Source organism: Vigna unguiculata, chromosome 9 (assembly GCF_037176805.1).
Source record: "Vigna unguiculata cultivar grain cowpea cultivar isolate G323 ecotype 2 chromosome 9, ASM3717680v1, whole genome shotgun sequence".
NCBI classification, from domain to species: Eukaryota; Viridiplantae; Streptophyta; class Magnoliopsida; order Fabales; family Fabaceae; genus Vigna; species Vigna unguiculata.
The window spans coordinates 34137504-34159680 of NC_140800.1; the positions used below are offsets into that span (position 1 = coordinate 34137504).

The 22177-nt window shown below is 30.4% G+C and overlaps 1 protein-coding gene and 1 pseudogene across 1 annotated transcript; both read left to right on the forward strand.

Moving 5' to 3' along the window:
- The first annotated feature begins 380 nt into the window (after window positions 1-380).
- Window positions 381-3471, forward strand: LOC114163663 (carbamoyl phosphate synthase small chain, chloroplastic-like; annotated as a pseudogene).
- A 14282-nt stretch (window positions 3472-17753) lies between these two features.
- LOC114162242 (Tetratricopeptide repeat (TPR)-like superfamily protein) lies at window positions 17754-21853 on the forward strand. Its single transcript, XM_028046070.2, has 9 exons — window positions 17754-17872; window positions 18264-18497; window positions 18724-18955; window positions 19557-19707; window positions 19975-20197; window positions 20282-20373; window positions 20701-20836; window positions 21015-21346; window positions 21563-21853. The coding sequence occupies exons 1-9, from the start codon at window positions 17826-17828 to the stop codon at window positions 21811-21813; spliced, it is 1698 nt and encodes a 565-aa protein (XP_027901871.1). The 5' UTR covers window positions 17754-17825; the 3' UTR covers window positions 21814-21853.
- Window positions 21854-22177: the final 324 nt, after the last annotated feature.

The window sequence follows — 22177 nt, forward strand, 5'->3', positions numbered from 1 at the left end:
ATAATTTGAATGATCAGAAAATAATTCAGTGAACAATAATGTCGTCACGAGTAATGTAGTGTAACTAGGAATTATGGGTATTTCAATTTTGGTTTAGGATGAACAGTAATGATGTGCCTTGCAGATGCAGATGCAAGTAACAATGGGATTAGCTACTTTGAGTTTGGGTGCTGTTGGACTTCAGGTTTTCAATAAAGAATGATCATGTTGGAGAAATAGAAGCAATGAAGATGTAAAAATGAATACCTGTTTTTCATCTTCAGGATAAGAATGAATACATATTTTCGCCTTTAACAAAGAATGTGACAAACTAATGGGAATGAAAACTTATTTTTCACCTTCAACAAAGATTGGAAAAAGGTGAGATAGGGCGAGGAAATTATTTGAGTCAAGGAAATTGGAGATGTTTATTATAGTGATATAAATAAAAAGAATTAAACAACAAATTTTACAATTTTTTTTTATGAAAATCAAAAAATTATTATATTATAATATGTACAAAAATACTAAAAAAAGCACTAGTTTGAATGGTAAGTAGATTCGATTATTTCAAATAAATTCTCTAATTTGAGTTTTGTTGACAGAATAAAATGTAATAGAGAAAGGCAACTAACTAAAAGTAATTTACTGTTTTTTTCAATAAAGATTAGGACATAAATGATCCCTCTTTACCACTACTGCAGTAATTACTTAAAAATAATGGAGGAATTATCATTTAATTTTGATGAGATAGCGTGTCATTATTTCTTACAAGTACATGAATAATTTTTTTTAAAAGCATTAAATTTCTTATTAAATTGTTAAAATAAGTAATTTAAGTTCAGGGACTAAATAAAACTTTATAAGCATCAACTCATATCAGCATGATAAAACATGTGTGAGCTGTGCCTACATCATTTTGGACAGCGCCTACACGTGTTGGCCCATTAAGCAGATGATGTGCGGGTTGAAGGAGTTAAGCCGCTGGGTTGCATCATGCTGGCCCCAAAGATGGCAGCTGAAAGTGTGGGTAGTCACGGCCCAATAAACCTGTAAACGTGGGCGCTTCTTTCTACAGCTCCAACAGTTCTTCTGTACCTCCAAAATTTATTATTATGCCCTTATTTAACTTACAGGTGAAAGTGGGTAGAGACGCAGTAAATTTCATTTACTGCGTCGCCAACTTCTCTGCACTCCCATTACTATTTCTTCTCCCGTTCCTTCTCCGTTCCACTGGTGCCTTCATTTAAAATTTTCTCAGTTTCATTCTCTGTGGTCCCTAAAGAAGTCCCTGAGCTTTAATTTTTCTGAGCTTCATTATTTCATTCTTTGGTGGGTGGTGGTCCCTCTTCCCAGGTTTGTATAACTTTCATTAATTTTTTTTAAAGGACTCTTGTTTATTCTCTCGGTGTCTCACTGTGCGTTGTGATTCTTGTGGTTGAAGGTTCTCTGTTTGTTGGTTCTTTGAAGGAAGGTTGTATTCTGAGTAACCTCCAAGTGTGGTACTTCCCGTCCTTCTGTCCAGGTTAGCCTTAGCTTAACTTTTTTTTTTTCGTTTATGATGTGAAACGGAATTCGTTTTCCGTTTCAGAAACTATGAAACAGCTTCCACATTTCGTTTCAAAAAAGCAACACGAAATCTTTTTATGAAACGAATTATGGAATCCGTTTCAAACCATTACGAAACGGATTACGTAAGTTGTTTTTTTGAAACGGATTACAGAATCCGTTTCACAATTTTATGAAACGGAATTCGTATTCCGTTTCCCAAAAATTTTGAATTTTTTCCCGAAATGGATTACATAATCCATTTTGTAAAGATGTGAAACAGATTTTGAATTCCGTTTCACATCTTGCCAATGATATAATCAGTATATATTTTAATGTAATTTTAGGATAAACTTTTGAATTATTTGTATAAACTAATAGTGATACTTCCGATTAATAATATATATATATATATATATATATATATATATATAATGGGAATTTGTGAGTAATTTATACGAATGTATAAACCTTGCAAGTGTTACTTTGATAAATTCGTTTGTAGCTTTTGCCTTTAACTTTGGTGATGCTTTGTAATGCAACAGATGATGTTGACACACGGGCTATCACACGCAAATTACGGCAAGATGGCAGCCTCATTGGTGTGTTGAGTACCGACAATTCTATAACAGATGAGGAACTACTTAAGATGTCTCGTTCTTGGGACATTGTTGGTATGAATATGAATCTCTGAGGCTCTGGAAACATTGTAGAAGCGTGTGACTGTTGTTTCATTTTGCAGGTATTGATTTAATAAGTGGAGTGTCATGTCAAACTGTGCATGAATGGGTTGATAAAACAAAGCAAGAATGAGATTTTAGTTCTAGAGGGAGTGGAGAGTCTTTCCATGTAAGAGTTAGAAAGAAGCATTCTTTAGGCACTTCCACATTCCTTATCTAATGTCGTTGAATGAATCAGAGGTTGTTGCTTATGATTTTGGAATCAAGCATAATATACTTAAGCGTTTGGCGTCTTATGGCTGCAAAATCATTGTTGTACCATCGATGTGGCCAGCAACAGAAACATTGAAGATGAATCCTGATGGGGTGCTTTTCAGCAATGGCCCTAGAGATCCATCTGTTGTTCCTTATGCAGTTGAGATAGTGAAGAAAATTCTGGGAAAGGTTCCTGTTTTTGGAATTTGCATGGGCCATCAATTGCTGGGTCAGGCTTTAAGAGGCAAAACCTTCAAGATGAAATTTGGCCATCATGGAGGGAATTATCCAGTTCGTAACCTTCGAACAGGACATGTTGAAATTAGTGCTCAGGTATGCGATCTAATGAACTTTCTACACTAAAAAAAGGAGGTTAGTAACATTTGATCTCAAAATAATGGTAGAACCACAACTACGTCGTTGACCCTGCTACATTGCCAGAAGGAGTGGAAGTTACTTATGTTAATCTTAATGATGGAAGTTGCGCAAGCCTTGCTTTCCCTGCTCAAAGAATAATGTCTCTTCAATACCATCCTGAAGCCTCACCAAGACCTCATGATTCTAATTACGGTATGAAATATAAATTGCTGCTATAATTATTTCAGTTGCAATCGTTTCAAATATTGTTGTTCATTATGCAGCTTTCGGGGAATTTATAGAACTAATGAAGCAGCAGAAGACCAAGAAACTTGAAAAGAAAATATCTACATGGAACCAAAACGGGTTCCATGTTCCGTTTCTGTAACATACCTCCAGGAATATTACTTAAAAAAAATAATAATAAAAGGAAAACATACTCATATTCATTAAACATAATTTCCCAAAAAGGTAGGAAATTTAAAACTTCAGTTATATCTTACACCACACATGATTTAAAATTTATCACAGACCACTTATAGTTTTAAAACATAATAAAAACATTTAACATAAATCTTCTTGAAACATCCCATAGACCCCTCTCCGTGCCTATGCAGCTCCTGGCTCACCTGCATCAGTATCTGCTCCCGGATAAAAATTTATCCGATCATCGCCACACACACAAACAGATAGGGTGAGCTATGCATACAAAATGAATAAATATGAGAAACCCATACCCAAAAAGAATTTCATAATCATTTATATTTAAACCTTTCAATTCCCTCTCACTCAAGAATCCATTATGAGTGACATGCACATGCTCTTGGTCTCGGGATTTCTTGTGCTCCCACGAACCTCCCCGCTCATGGTCAAACCTACGAACCTAACTCGTTCGTAGTCCTACCCTACGGACCTCCCCGTCCGTAGTCAAACCATCCGAACCTCACCCGCTCGGACCATGACACGCATGCAATCACCATACTATGGACCTCCCCGCCCATAGCAGCACCAGGACTAACTTGTCCAATATCCCATCATGCGGTCCCAACTCATCACGAACCTCCCCGCTCGTGACCTCATCCGAACACATCCCGGACCCACTAAGAACTTAGTCCTTAAAGCCCAAAGGTTAGCACAACAACCTGCCGCAACAAAAAATAAAACACCGACACTGCCTAGGCAATTGTCAAGTGGAACAACATCACTGACCGCCTGGCGCCACACTCAGCGCTGCCAGGCGCCAGGTTTCAGGTACCAAATCAGAAACAACCTCACTTCGCCTGGCGGTAACAAACAACCCGTCAGGCGCCACACATCCACACAACAATACAAACATCGAATCTCGCCTGGCGAGACCAACCACTAAGGCCAGGCGCTGGCCTAAGGAAGTCCAGAATTTAGAATACTCATTTACAAAACAATGTCAACGTTACTAACCGACACCTATTACAGTTTTATCAATAATTTTCTCTACAGATGTCTAATTGAGGTGATTCCTTTCTGGTTAGAAACTAGACTTCCATATCTTTAATTTGACTACCAAACCACTATTTTTTGAGGTCTAAGCTATTGGCAATTTAAAAACGAAAATCAGGGATCCTCCAGCGTTTTTCCAACTTTCCTGTCCCGACGTCTGCTCACTGTTTCGGTCTTTACATTTTCCATAGACATCCAAATGAGTTGATTCTTGTTGGGTTGGAAACTACACTTCCGTAGCTTTAATTTGACTACTAAACCACTATTTTTAGTGGTCTAGGCTATTGGCAATTTAAAAACGAAAATCAGGGATCCTCCAGCGTTTTTCCAGCTTTCCTGTCCCAACGTCTGCTCACTGTTTCGATCGTTACGTTTTCCATAGACATCCAAATGAGTTGATTCTTGTTGGGTTGGAAACTAGACTTCCGTAGCTTTAATTTGACTACTAAACCACTATTTTTGGAGGTCTAGGCTATTGGCAAGTTAAAAACGAAAATCAAGGATAAAAATTGGATGAGTCGCCTGGCGGCAGTTCATCGTCCGCCAGGCAGTTTCTGGAAAATTCCAGAAACACGAATTACACACAGCAGGACATTGTACATGCATCAATTTAATCATACAATTCATGATTGTACATGCATCAATTTAATCATACAATTCATGATATTAAACAGCAATTTAAGGGTCTCCTTTCTTCTTCTTCTCCACACCTTTCCTCCAAAATTTTCAAATCTCACTCTCTTCCACACTTTTCTGCCCTCCATTTTTCAGGCTTCCCCTCCCATTTTCGTCCAACTGCAATGGAGGCTCATCAATGCCACCCCATCTATGCCTAGGTTCTGAATATAATAATAAAAAAAATGGAAATTGAACTTCTCTGGTCAAGGTTCAAAGCAAGGACCATGGGTTTCCCCCTATCACGCTCCAACCACTTAGCCAGTCCACTTTTATTGCTAAAAATGCGTATACAATAAAATATAAATTATACTTTCGTTTTCTCTTACTTAAAAGAAAACATTAAAACTCACACAATTTACATACATAGGACTTGAACCCAAGTCCTCACACACAACCCCAAAGTACTCTCACCACTTGAGCTAGTACTTTACTACATCATGTTAGTCCAATTAACGCTATTTATTTCTTCCCAGATATAAATTAAATATTCATTCCTTATTTTAATTAATTTTTTTTTTCGGGTCTTACAGTTTCAGCGTATACTACACGGATTTCAGAATCCGTTTCTGTAAAAATAAAAAGAAAAAAGGAAACGGATTGTGTATTCCGTTTCAGCGTCCGACACGGATTCCAGAATCTATTTTGGGGGTGCAGAGCGTGAGAGTGGTTTTGGGGGTGCAGACCGTGAGGGCGCTTTTGGGGTGCAGGGGTATGCTGCTAAAAAGAGACAGTAACTCTTATATTTTACCATAGACAAACATGAAAATAAATTTGATTTTGGGGGTACAGGAAAGATTGTTGGAGGTGTAGGGAGAAGCCCCGGTAAACGTTGGAGGAATGGCTGCTAAAGTCATTGGCCCACTCCAGGATCAAAGGTCAAAACTTTCTTGCTGAACTCTTGCTGGAGAAGGAGTTGGGCTTCTCGGCCTAAGATGGTGCACTGTTGAAAAAGGATTGCAAACAAATATAAAAGAAACAACAATCAAATTTGGGCCAAAATAAAAGCCCAATAACTTGCCAATTAAACTGAACAAAACATAAAACCTAATGCAATTTTACATTTAGCGAATTATTCAAAAACAAGAAAAGGTATATGAAGATGAGTTTCTCTTATTTCGCTTTTTATGTTTATATTTATACTTTACAATATATCATTATTTACATATGTAAAATAAGAGCAGAAAAAGTATAAAAATTTGTAATAATTATTTTATTTAATGAAATTTGTGTCAAATATCTTAGCCAAACAGAAAGAATTGTTACCATAAAATAGTATTATTGATATTTATCAATATAATCAATGCAATAAATATAGCTTATGTATGAAATTTAACTTATACTGGAGTTACTAAATAAGTACTCATAAATTTGAGCATATGGTCAAGTTGAATTGGATAAACAGATAATACTAGATAAATAAAATGTATAATGATGGTCATATTTGGGTAATGAGTTAGAATTTTGTGGACATCCACCTTAATCCATTTAAAATTTATATTTTTAATATGATATTGTTATGTTAAAATTTAGTAGTAAGTTATATAGAATTATAGTCTATTATAATAGTCATTATTAAAATTATACATGTCATTTTTTTAGTTAAAGATTCATTCCATTTATGTCATTTATTTAAAATAAAAAAAATTATATATTTTTTTAAAAAGTTCGCAATCCACAAAATTTGACCAAATTAACCAACAATTTGAGAAATCCGAATTGACCCGATAAATTAAATAGTCTAATATGAATTCTAAAATATTAAATTTGAATTAGACTGGTTGAATCAATTTGATTTAAGATAATCGATGATTATATATTTATTATTTGTACTTTTTTTTTAATTATATAATACTTTAATTAGTAAAGTAATCTTATTAAATAAGTTGTTACGTGTGTACTTAAGCCATATATAATCGTATAAGTTCAATAGAAAACAACTATCATAATTCTAGTCATAAATATAAATAAAAACTATTTCAAAAAAATATTATGATCAAAAGTACATTTGAGTCCATATTATTTAATATTTTTGTTTTCTTATTATTATCTTAACTTATTTTTCTGCATCCGATTTAGTAAATAAATTTTTTGGGATATAGTTATTTTTGTTTTTGTAAAATATAATTTTCCAATATTTTTGTATCAAGTTGACATATCTTTTTCTCATTATTGCTTTGTCATTTAATGACCTGAGAGAATATTAGACTCTGACAATATTCTATATTTGTAAACAATAAATGCTTATTTAGATCATAATATCGCTTAATATCTAAATCATAATCTATTAAAGTAATATAATCAAATTTAATAAAGAAAAATATAATAGTGAAATTAAGAAAATAAGAGAAAAAGAAGAAACATTATTTTAGTCTTGAATTTGTCTCGTAATCTTTTATTTCTTTACACATTACTCCTCTCTTCTAATGATCTGACTTATTCTGTATCTACAAAATTTATCATATCTAGGTACTTCTCATCTTATAATAATCTTGATTATACTTTTTTGGATGTGATTATTTTTAGATGGTCATTTGTATTCTTTTTAATATTTTTATTTATTGACATTCTTTTTACATGAATGAGAATGTTCGACTTTGAATTTTAAGTATCCAATTGCATAAATCATTTTATTTAGTATGTAATATATATATATTTTTAAAAAAGTGAATACAATGGGATAGCAAAACTCGTTATGGTCCCGTTGTAATTCTTAGGCATCGCATATTAGAAAATGAATAAAAGGTTCCTGAATTTATGAGAAGTTTAAAATTTGCAAAAACAAAATAAAAGTTAATAGTCATAATTATTAAAAATATTAATATTTTACCCTTTTTTTAATAGAAGTAATAGTTAAAAAGAAAATTGAAAGCAAACATGTTTCTTTTAAATTGGGTTCAAAAGTGATTAGTCGTGCTACGAAATTTCATCCTCTAAACTCAATTCTATTGATAAATATGTGATATAATCATGTAACACAAATCCGATTATAATGTACTTTCCCTCAAGAATCTCTTATTATATTAAACAATGATAAAATGATACAATAAATTGAAACACTTTATTAATGTTTATCTGGTAACTTGTATTACACAGTCGCAGGAGGACGTTCTGCACTTACACAACAACATAGATTTAGGTCTTGAGTAGTGCAAAGACCACCATATTGTTTATACCCTAAACCTACACAATAACTGAAACAAGCTTTTGCATCTGGACAATGCCCTTCCTTGTGACACACTACATTCGCCGATCCTGAAAATCAATGCAATTTCATTACAAAATGCAAGTAAAATCAATACTTTACTTTAAATAAACTCAAATATCACAACTTATATATAATGCTTTGGGTTGGAAGTCTCACATTGACTAGAGATAAGACAATTTCATAGTATATAAGTGAGGTGCAAACCTCATCTTACAAACCTGTTTTGTGGACTTCAGTTACATTTTAAACTTACTTCTCACACTTTGTTATTTCATCATATATAGCTTTACTTTTAAGAAACAAATGCATCCTATAAGTTTCTCACCTGAATTCAAAAGCAAAGCAACACACAGAATTCCAATGATAGAAGTCAGAGTGATTCTTCTGGACATAATTTTTCTAAGATGAGGTTATGAAGATGAATTTCTCTTGTTTCGCCTTTTATGCTTATATCTATACTTTACAATACTTTTATAGGTAGAGGAAGAGCAGGGAAAGGAAGGTATAAAAATTTGTAATTATTATTGTATTTAATGAAATTTGTGCAAAATATCTCAGTCAAACAGAAAGAAGTGTTACCATAAAATAATATCATTGCTATTTATCAATGTAATCGATATAATACATATACCTTATGTATCAAATTTAACTTATATTGGGTTACTAAATAAGTACTCATAAATTTAAGCATATGGTCAAGTTGAATTAGATAAGCGAATAATGTTAGATAATAAAAAAATTGAATAAAATGGATAATGGTGGTCATATTTGGGTAATGAGTTAGAATTTTGTGGATATCCAACTTAATCCATTTAAAATTTAAAACTTTATTTTTAATATGATAGTTATGTTAAAATTTAATAATAAGTTATATAGAATTATAGTCTATTATAATAGTCATTATTAAAATTATACATGTCATTTTTTTTAGTTAAAGATTCATTACATTTTTGTCATTTATTTAAAATAAAAAAATTATATATATATTTTTTTAAAAGTTTGCAATCCAAAAAATTTAACCAAATTAACCAACAATTTGAGAAACCCGAATTGACCCGATAAATTAAATAGTCCAATATGAATTCTAAAATATTAAATTTGAATTAGACTGGATGAATCAATTTGAATTGGAACACGATCAAACTGATAGATGATTATATATTTATTATTTATACTTTTTTCTTAATTATATAATACTTTAATTAGTAAAGTAATCTTATTAAATAGGTTGTTACGCGTACTTAAGCCATATATAATCGAATAAGTTCAATAGAAAACTACTATCACTATTAAAAAAACTCATATTTCCTGTCAATTTTGTTTTGAAATTTTTTTCGTAGGAAATACCTACAAATTTTGTTGTGAAAAAAAATATGCAAGAAATTGCTAGAAATTATCTTGCAAAATATTTTGTATAAAACACTTTTTGCAACAAATTTTGTCGAAAATACTTACAAATTTTATAATTTTGTAGGAAATGATTACCCACAAAGGAATTACCTGCCAATTAAAACTCTTAGAAAAAATGACAGAAGAAAGTCTTTTCTTGCAAATTCTTTTAACAAATTTGCAAGAAAAATCTCATATAATATGAGAATTTCTAATAGTGTATCATAATTCTAGTCATAAATATAAATAAAAATTATTTCAAAAAAATATTATGATCAAAAGTACATTTGAGTCCATATTATTTAATATTTTTCTTTTCTTATTATTATCTTTACTTATTTTTCTGCATCCGATTTAGTAAATAAATTTTTTGGGATATGGTTATTTTTGTTTTTGTAAAATATAATTTTCCAATATTTTTGTATCAAGTTGACATATCTCTTTCTTATTATTGCTTTGTCATTTAATGACTTGAGAGAATATTAGACTCTGACAATATTCTATATTTGTAAACAATAAATGCTTATTTATATCATAATATCGATTAATATCTAAATCATAATCTATTAAAGTAATATAATCAAATTTAATAAAGAAAAACATAATAGTGAAATTAAGAAAATGAGAGAAAAAGAAGAAACATTATTTTACTCTTGAATTTGTTTCGTAATCTTTTATTTCTTTACACACTACTCTTTTCTTCTAATAATCTGACTTATTTTGTATCTACAAAATTTATCACATCTAGATACTTCTCATCTTATAATAATCTTGATTACACTTTTTTGGATGTGATTATTTTTTGATGGTGTATTACTAATTTTAGTTAATTAAATAGTTTTAAGTCTCAAATTATATAATTTGTATTCTTTTTAATATTTTTATTTATTGACATTCTTTTTACATGAATGAGAATGTTCGACTTTGAATTTTAAGTATCCAATTGCATAAATCTTTTATTTAGTATGTAATATATATATATATATATATATATATATATATATATATATATATATATATATATATATATATATATATATATTTAAAAAAGTGAATACAATGAGATAGCAAAACTCGTCATGGTCCTGTTGTAATTCCTAGGCATTGCATAATAGAAAATGAATAAAAGGTTCCTGAATTAATGAGAAATTTAAAATTTGCAAAAACAAAATAAAAGATAATAGTCATAATTATTAAAAATATTAATATTTTACCATTTTTTTAATAGAAGTAATAGTTAAAAAGAAAATTGAAAGCAAACATGTTTCTTTTAAATTGGGTTCAAAAGTGATTAGTCGTGCTACGAAATTTCATCCTCTAAATTCAATTCTATTGATAAATATGTGATATAATCATGTAACACAAATTCGATTATAATTTACTTTCCCTCAAGAATCTCTTATTATATTGAACAATGATAAAATGATACAATAAATTGAAACACTTTATTAATGTTTATATAGTAACTTGTATTACACACGTAGGAGGACGTTCCGCACTTACACAACAACATAGATTTAGGCCTTGAGTAGTGCAAAGACCACCATATTGTTTATACCCTAAACCTACACAATAACTGAAACAAGCTTTTGCATCTGGACAATGCCCTTCCTTGTGACACACTACGTTCGCCGATCCTGAAAATCAATGCAATTTCATTACAAAATGCAAGTATAATTCCAACTTTACTTTAAATCAAATATCACAACTTATATATAATGCTTTGGGTTGGAAGTCTCACATTGACTAGAGATAAAACAATTTCATAGTATATAAGTGAGGTGCAAACCTAATCTTACAAATCGGTTTATTGGGATTTAGTTAGATTTTAAACTTACTTCTAACACTTTGTTATTTTATCCTATTTTTAATATTATATTGTTATATTAAAATTTAATAGTAAATTATATAAAATTATAGTCTATTATAATAGTCATTATTAAAATTATACATGTCATTTTTTTAGTTAAAGATTCATTACATTTATGTCATTTATTCAAAAAAAAAATTATTATTTTTTTTTGAAAAAAGTTCGCAATCCAAAAAATTTGACTAAATTAACCTGCAATTTGAACAACCCGAATTGACCCGATAAATTAAATAGTCAAGTTTAAATCCTAAAATATTAAATTTGAATTAGACTGGATTAATCAATTTGAATTAGGATACGATCAAACTGATCGATGCTTATATACTTATTATTTGTACTTTTTTTCTTAATTATATAATACTTTAATTAGTAAAATAATTTTATTAAATAAGATGTTACCGCATATTTAAGCCATTTATAATCGTATAAGTTCAATAGAAAACTACTATCATAATTTTAGTTATAAATATAAATATAAATTATTTCAGAAAAATATTATGATCAAAAGTACATTTGAGTATATATTATTTAATATTTTTCTCTTTTTGTTATCATCTTTACTTATTTTTCTGCATCCGATGTAGTAAATAAATTTTTTGGGATATAGTTATTTTCTTTTTTGTAAAATGTAATTTTCCAACATTTTTGTATCAAGTTGACATATCTCTTTCTTATTATTGCTTTGTCATTTAATGACTTGAGAGAACATTAGACTATGATAATATTCCATATTTGTAAAATAAATGCTTATTTATATCATAATATCGGTTAATATCTAAAAATAATCTATTAAAGTAATATAATCAAATTTAATAAAAAAACATAATAATGAAATTTAGAAAATAAGAGAAAAAGAAGAAACATTATTTTAGTCTTTAATTTGTTTGTAATCTTTTATTTTGTTACACATTACTCCTCTCTTCTAATGATATGACTTATTCTGTATCTACAAAATTCATCACATTTTGGTACTTGTCATCTTATCACAATCTTGGTTACACTTTTTTGGATGTGATTATTTTTTATAGTGTACTATTAATTTTAGTTAATCAAATAGTTTTAAGTCTCAAATTATATCATTTGTATTCTTTTTAATGTTTTTATTTACTGACATTCTTTTTACATGAATGAGAATGTTCGACTTTGAATTTTAAGTATCCAATTGCATAAATCTTTTATTTAGCATGTAATATATATATATATATATATATATATATATATATATATATATATATTTAAAAAAGTGAATACAATGGGATAACAAAACTCGTCATGGTCCCGTTGTAATTCCTAGACATCGCATAATAGAAAATGAATAAAAGGTTCCTGAATTTTTGAGAAATTTAAAATTTGCAAAAATAAAATAAAATATAATAGTCATAATTATTAAAAATATTGATATTTTACCTTTTTTTTAATAGAAGTAATAGTTAAAAAGAAAATTGAAAGCAAACATGTTTCTTTTAAATTGGGTTCAAAAGTGATTAGTCGTGCAACGAAATTTCATCCTCTAAACTCAATTCTATTGAAAATATGTGATATAATCATGTAACACAAATCCGATTATAATTTACTTTCCCTCATGAATCTCTTATTATATTGAACAATGATAAAATGATACAATAAATTGAAACATTTTATTAATGTTTATTTGGTAACTTGTATTACACAATCGCAGGAGGACGTTCCGCACTTACACAACAACATAGATTAAAGCGTTGACTAGTGCAAAGACCACCATAATCTTTATACCCTAAACCTACACAATAACTGAAACAAGCTTTTGCATCTGGACAATTCCCTTCCTTGTGACACACTACGTTCGCCGATACTGAAAATCAATGCAATTTCATTACAAAATGCAAGTAAAATCAACACTTTACTTTAAATAACAAATGCATCCTATAAGTTTTTACCTGAAGTCAAAAGTAAAGCAATACACAGAATTCCAAAGATAGAATTCATAGTGATTCTTCTAGACATCATTTTTCTGAGATGAGGTTACGAAGATGAGTTTCTCTTATTTGACTTTTTATGCTTATATCTCTACTTTACAATATATCAGTATTTATATATGTAGAGTAAGAGCAGGAAAGGTATAATAATTCGTAATTATTATTTTATTTAATGAAATTTGTATAAAATATCTCAGCCAAACAAAAGGAAGTTACCATAAAATAATATCATTAATATTTATCAATGTAATCAATGCAATACATATATGTTGTTATGTATCAAATTTAACTTATATTAGAGTTAGTCAATAGGTACTCATAAACTATACATAGAAGTTTTATAGAAAAATATAACTCAGAAAGGGAGAAGTTATTAGAAAACATAATAATAATTATATGTTACTTGTAGAAATCATTACATTTATTATTATCATATTATAAAATGGAAGGAAAAATTATCATTTTCAGAACTAATAAATTAATAAATAAAGTAATTTTTTAACTGTAACAGTATAAATATTTATTGAGGGAAATGGATTAATTTTGAAAATTATTAATTTTATTTAAGTTTTCCTAAAAAATTAAAAATGTGATAGTCAGCCTGCAAAAAGAAATCTTAACGTGACACTTATTTAATGAAAATTCTTATCTAATAACAAAGACAAATTTCATTTTTTTCAATTAGGTCCACATGTTAACTATGTTAATAATTTTCATTAATAAATGAAAAATAATATAATTATCAAAAGGAAAAATATAATATAGTTATCAAAAGGAATTATGACTTGATCTAATCCACCACTTGATGCTATTTGATGGACAAATCAACCTAACTCATCTATGAATGAGTTTAATTTGGCCTACTATAAACTATTTTACAACAAGAAAATACAATTTAACATTAAAAAAAATCATCAATAAAATAAATTTTGTTAATGAATTTTATTCATATATTTTAAATTTTTAATTATTGAAGGAAATATTTATCCATAATAGATCTATTAGTAAAATTTGTCGATGAATTAAAATTTTTATTATCAATAAAAATATTCGTCAATTATGAATTTGTCCGTAACATTTTTTGATAAAATCCATTAATAAATATGTTAGTAATGACTTTCTTTTTAATTCGTTGATAATTATATTTTTATTGAATTTTTAAAAAATCTGAGGTTAAATTCGTTAGTAATTCAACTTTTGTAAAGTTGGTCAATAAATATATTAGTAATTATATTTTTTTAAAATTCATTGATAATTATGTCGATAAATCTGCAAGGAAAATGTACATAAATTCTTTCACTAAATTTGACGAAATATTTGAGATAAATTAATTGGAAGTGAATAAAAAGAAGAAGAAGAAGGAGGAGCAGAAGAAAGAAAAAGACAAGGTGGTGACAGTAGCCAAAAGAATGATGACGACAATAGTGACAATGATAATCATGGAGGCAACAATGCATGGTAGCGAGGGAGTGACAAATGCCAATGGTGAAAGAGGAGGAGAAAGAGGAGGATTGGGAGGAATGAGGAAGAAGAAGAAGAGGAGGAAGATGAGATGGAGGAGGGAAAGGAGGAGGAAGAAGAATAGGAGGAGGAGAAAGATAAGGTGGAAGAGTCGTTGTCGACATTCACGACGAATGTGATGACAAAGGAGAAGGGAAAAGAAGAATAAGATGTAACAAATATTCTCTAGTTTCACTTATGGTCTAAGTCACATAAACTAAAATATCAAGTGTTGACAAATTAAAAGAAGGTTTATTGTATCTTAAGACCACATATTGGAACAAAGTGAATCACAACACATGTTGAAGTTTGAGTAAAAATCCACTACAAAAAAAAAACTAATATTACTGACGACCAAAATTCTTCAGTAATGCCTAAAATTCGTTAGTAAATCAAAATTACCAATGGATTACCGTCATTCCACTATTGTGTTGATGTTGTCATTGCATTGCTATCATATATGTTGATGCATCGCCTCCGACTCTATTGCTTCTTCTCTTCCTCCTTCACCTTCTCATTTTCCTCCTTCTTCTACTTTTGTTCTTTGTCTCACACATACCTAATTAATGTATAAACATATTTCGTTTCATTCGACAAAATAATTTATGCTCATTTTATCAAGGGATTTATCGACAAAAAAGCCTGTTAGGAATCAAAATGTTATTTTACCGACAAATTTTAAGAAATGAAGTTGCGAACAAATTTTATACATGTATACCAAAACAAATTATACCTCTTTAACTATCATATATTCTCATGTAAAACATGATTATCACATATTAAAAGACACAACTCACAAAGCATTCTTTTAAGGGTGGTTAAGTATGTTTTTAGTCCTCGAACTTTGACCCAAAATTGGAATTCGTCCCTGTCTGAAATTTCGATATATTTTGGTCCCTAAACTTTAGAAATGAATGAATATAGTCTTTTTAACCCAATTATGTTAACTTTTTTTACGTGTCGAACGCTTCTCATGTTAGTATTGGAGTTGTTTACACTGTTTGAGACATTCATGGTTCAATATCTACTGAGAAATGCGTTCAACACCTAAAAAATTAACGTAATTGAGTTAAAAGGACTATGTTCATTCATTTTTAAAGTTTATGGACCAAAACGTATTGAAGTTTTGGACAGGGACAAATTCCAATTTTAGATCAAAGTTCAGGGACTAAAAATATACTTCACTCTTCTTTTAAATAATACACCTATGAATAACCATACACAAAATCACACATACATCATTTAATTAACATTACTCCATAATCAAATCATTTAACCATCATTGATGGTTGACTCTACTTTCAAAAGACTTGTATGTTGAACTAGACTCAAAGATTATGCATTTATCATATAATCACCCACTCACACAAAGTTACATCTTGGGAACTAAGCCCCCTTTATATGACATGATTAACTCCATACAACTTGCATGATACGATTCTCTTTCATACCGATCCAAGTTATAGGAACCTCCATAAACTCTCACCACCTAATCTCATTAAGGAATTTCTATTTAATACATATCCTAAAATCACTTTCCTTCTTAAAAATAGTTATACATAGATAAAAGCAACAACTCACAGTAGATTATGGCATATGTCTACCTCTACTCAACCTTACATACATACTAATAGAAGATTATAGTGAAATCTTATGTATACTTGGTCACACACCCACATAAAATAATAGATTGTGGTTAAACACCCCGGCTCTATTTGGCCACACACCACAAATTTTCATTTCAAAATTTCAAATAATGATATTTTTTTTATACACAAAATCTTCCTCTCTCTCCCAACGAGACATCTCTGTATATTTTTTAAATACCAAAGCATGCTCAACAAGCATTGTGGTGGACAGTTACCATACATAACACAGATGGCTAATGACATATTTGATTTTAATAGGTATTTAAGTTGTGTGACTTTTGTTAAGTGAATCAAGTCACTTGTAGTACAATCAAATAGGAGTTATCATATCCAAAAAAGACTAATAAATATTTAGATAATTAAGAGTTTTGTTTTCACACATTTAGATAGATATTAAAATATAATTCTTTAGGATTTTATATCGTTTTGAAAATAAAATCAAAATTTTAATATATAAGTAAATATAAATTTTATTTTGTAAAATACTAAACAACTCTTTCTAGTGACATTGTAAAATCTCAACACGTCGTCCATTCTTATTCAAATTATATTTTTTATATTCAAAGAAATTTGTAACTAAATGAACTAGTATTTTGGTAACAAAAATAACGAATTAGTATTTTGGCCGTCATGAGTATACCATACTATTTTTATTGCATGATTTTCAATGATTATCATCTCATCAAACGTGTGAATGACTAAACTTCAAAAACTGGAAAAACATAAGCATCAAAATATGAAATAGAAAATGAATAAAATTACTCTAGTTCAATCATTCGGGTTGAGTTTCATGGAGGCAAAAAGGTCATTCATTTATCTGTCTTTTCGGATAATAATAACACTGGACACCTAATCAATTTTTACTCGCATATTGTTCCTTTTTTTTTCATTAATTAAATTTGTATTTTTATAATAATCATATATATCTAAAAATCAGTTGTCAATTGTCAAAAAATTATTTTTCTTTATGAGCTCGAATCAGTTTACGAATCAGTTAAAAAAAATTAGAAGGTTAAATGTTTTTATTGTAACTTTTCTCTACTTAATAAAAATTAGATAAATGCTACGAATATTTTGGTGGCCTGAAGGAACAAGAGTCTGATCTTACTATGTGAGATAGTGTACATTAATAAAGTTGGGAGGTGTAAACAACAATTTATTTTGAGTTGAATATCTAAGTAGAGGCCCAAAATGTCATAACTAGCCCACAGAAAAAAAACCATGCGCTTTATCCGTTTCTCACATTAATTGCTAAGCTTTGATCCTAGGAGGAAGAGGAAGACGATGAAAGGTTCATGCCTTCTTCCTTCGAACTCTCTCACCGGAATCAGGTTATCTTTCTACACTTTCCGTTCTTAAGTTGTGTTGTGCTAATGCTCTGCTTCTCCCAACTATGCTACTTCCGTTCTTTACCACTTCTTTCTTCGCTGCAATGAATCACTTTGGGATAACAATTTCAACTTTATTAATTGAAACTTGTGCACTTTACTAACTCAAAAACATACCAATACTGAAAGAAATGAATATTGTTCAGTGCAGAATTTCGTTTAATAATTCAGGTGAGTTTTCGGCTAGGATGCATGTTTAATCCATGAATGCAAATAATGGTTTCTGGTTACTTTATCCTCATTTTTTTGGTTGTCGACTCTTAGTTTTAAGTTCATATCAGATTACAATAATTTGTGATGGTTTGGTTTAATGCCTTCTGCTCTCTATTATTAGGACAAGCAAAAAGCTTCCGCATGTGCTATCATTGTGTGAGTTGAAAAGCATATCATGCTTCTCAGTTTGTAATCAAAAGCAAATTTACAGTCAAAAGCTTTACTTTATTCCCATTAAGACTGCTTCTGTTCGGGTCTGCATCTCAAGATCTTCAGTTGGGTCATTGGAATGTGGTGGGACAGGCCCACATAGTGATGCTTATTCTGGATTTTCAGCTCCAGATGACCAGCAGAGGTGGGAATTGGTTCAAATGATATTGTCTTTTCCATTTCTTCTACTGTTTATGCTTGCTGTATTTTGAAGTATTTCCAAATTTCAGTTTTGTTCTTTAATTTTCTTACCAATACATGGGAATTTTATCGTCTAAGGATACAGCATCTTTGTTCCATCTTTATTACTTAAATTGTTCGTTTTTCTAATTGACAATGTCCCTTGGCTTTGGGAATTTCACATCCTACAGAATTGGCAGTTTAGAAAGAGAATTGGAAGAATTATTTGATGAAGTTAAAAGAATGATTAGGATGGGAAATAAAAGTGATGCTATTGACCTGCTAACTGCGAATTACGAAGCAGTCAAAGAGAGCCTGAATGCAGGTACTAAAGGCATAGAAGAAGCTGCAATTTTGGATGTCATAGCACTAGGTTACATGGCTGTTGGAGACTTAAAATTTGTTGGATCTTTGTTGGATATGGTATTTCCCCCTTTCCTTCTGTTATTGTGCATTCTTTTGTCAGTTTCATATCTTGTCTGATTGGGTAACTTAACTTACGTCTGCATGGTATGTCATTAGTTGAACTCTCAGATTCTGCATGACTTTTTACTGTTCTTGAGTAAGACTTCGGCGTACCAATTTCTGAAGAACTAACATCACCAGATTTTACTATAATGAGATGGTGTAAGAGTACAATGAAGAAGTCAATTGTCTGTTTATTTTTGTTTTCTAACATGAGTTAATGAATTTTTCATGGTTTCTGGAGCTAGAATGAATAACAGGCCATTGCTTACCAAAAATGCATGCAGTTAAATTATCTTCTATCGCTCTTCTTAATTGACATTCTTGCATGAGGCTAAGTGGGGTTAGGGCTACTAATTTTATATCGGTATCACATGTTTGATTCCCTTGTAATGAAATAGTTTCCAGTGTATGTCTTAGTTTGTATATACCCAAATGAAAATTGAAAATAATTAAGTTTCACATTTATGCTGAAATGCTAAGTGTTACATTTGCACACCTCTTTCTGTTGTTCCCTTTTCTCTGTGGAGTGCATTCTTATATTTTCAATGATGGCCAGATGAAAGAAATTGTTGACAATTTGAAGGATGATGCACCTCGTCTGGATTCAATACTTATGCATATGGGAAGTATGTATGCAACGTTGAACATGTTTGAAAAATCATTGGACACATATCAGAGGGCTGTATACATTATGGAGGGGACCTACGGTGAGAACAATTTTCAGTTAGTAATGTTAGTTTATTTAGTATTTGATTTTATTTACCTATGGACTATGACTGTGGTTATGTTGTGTTGCTTATCTGTTTGATTACAAATCTGGAGCTATTTTCTTGAGATTTTTTAGTTGTGCATGTCTAGCTAGAAGTTATCTCGAGATACCTTAGCAGAAATTATCTGTCGTGAAGCCAACTTTGCTTTTAAATTCACTTTTTGTCAAAATTTTAATATTCTCAATAATATATGTCTTCTTTTAGGTAGGGATAGTACTTTACTTATCACACCTTATTTGGGTATGGCAAAAGTTCTTGGCTCTTTCGGAAAAGCAACAAAAGCAATAGAGATTTACCAGAGTGTGATCACTCTTTTGGGATCAAGTAGAGGTGCCGAAAGTAAGGATTTGGTCGTACCTTTACTCAGCCTTGGCAATCTTTTACTCAAAGAAGGGAGAGCCAATGATGCTGAAACTCATTTTACTAGGTTAATTTAGTTTCTCCTTCCATTCCTAGTGCATTATTGACTCTGATGTCTTCTATATTACTTATATTTTTGTTTGGTTTCTAGAGTTCTCGACATATACACCAAATTATATGGACAAAATGATGGAAGAATTGGAATTGCTATGAGTTCCCTAGCCCGTGTTAAGAGTGCCCAAGGTAACTTTGTAAACTTGCACAAACAATTTATTTGTTCTTTGTATATTCCATTTATATTTATATCCCTTTATTTTGCTTTCTCTCCGGGTCGCACAATCAACTTAGTGTTGATTTGAATTTCTTTCATGTATGGTGTATCTGTAGAAGTGGTGGAATAAACACCCACATTCAAATTTATTTGGTCTCAAGTTTATATATGGAAATTACTTTGTTTGTTATTTACATGTAAACGCATGCATGGTCCTTGTTTTTTTATTTATTTTTTATTTCAGAATTGGGGAGTTGAAACCTATGTACTTATTGATGTGAGTACGATAAATTTTGCAGGGAAATCAGATGAAGCAATACAATTGTTTAAACGTGCTATTCAGGTCATGAAGGATTCAAATTACTTGTCACCAGATGACAGTATATTGGAAAAGATGAGGGTGGATCTAGCTGAATTACTTCATGCCGCTGGGAGGTAAGCTTCCCCTATCACCTTTTGTTTTTATATAAATGGTTTTTCTATATCATCCTCCTAAAATCCCCTTCTCTTTAAAAAGCCAAAAATAAAAAAAGGAAGCATAAAGGAAAACAAGATTAAAACGTCAAAGCTGGTTGGTTTTGAATTGAAGCTTTTTGTTTTGTTTAATTCAAAGAGGACAAGAAGGCAGAGAAGTATTAGAGGAGTGTTTGTGGATCACTGAGAGGTACAAAGGAAAGGAGCACCCCATCCTGGTGACACACATGATAAATCTTGCAACTTCGTATTCACGGTCAAAGAATTATGCAGATGCCGAGCACCTGTTGAGAAGAAGTTTGCAAATCATGATAAAGCAAAAGGGAACTGATGACCAGTCCATCAGCTTTCCTATGTTACATCTTGCAGTTACACTCTACCATTTGAAAAATGATGAAGAAGCAGAGAAACTTGCTCTGGAGGTTTTGCGCATCCGTGAGAAGGCCTTTGGAAAAAATTCCCTCCCTGTTGGTAAGCCTTCCCTTACTTCATTGAAAACCTGGTCAGGCTCAAATTAATATAATCAAGTTATTCATTATTCAATTCATTCAATTAATTGTGACGCATTTCACTGATGCTCTTAGTAATGCAATTCTTGCACCAAAGGGAAAAACTGAGGCTTAAGTTTCCTAATTATTTTAATCTTTTGGGATGAAATTGATATTTACCCTATGTTATGCATGGCAGGGGAGGCTTTGGATTGTTTGGTGTCTATTCAAACCAGACTTGGTAAGGATGACAGTGAGTTACTCGAGCTGCTTAGAAGGATCCTGAATATCCAAGAAAGAGAATTTGGATATGAAAGTGAGGAGGTTTTGGTTACCCTGAAAAAAATTGTATATTACTTGGATAAACTAGGGAAAAAAGATGAAAAGCTTACCCTTCACAGAAGATTGTCTGTGCTTAGGAAAAAATATAACCAGATGGTTAATTATTAAGGGGTATTATATGATGATTATGATTGTTTTTTGATGATTATCCTTCCTTCGTGCTTTAAGTATTTTTCCAAGTGTTTCCATGTTACTTTCAGGTGAGAGGAACGTATACGGATGGCTAATCCTAAGTGCTTCTTTTTGGAGCTTAACCAACATTCACATAAGACTCACGGTTGGGTGGGGTTTAGTGTGCCAATTCAGACTCTCCTAAAACAAGAGTTTAACTGTGTAGTGTGAAACAATTTTACTCCATCTAATTACAAATTATTGTGGATATAAAAGTAATTGATAAGCATGCGTTTGATTTAAAGAGAGAGCTTAACAAATTGTTTGAAGTTGAATTTGACTAGTAAAATGCAAAAGGTGG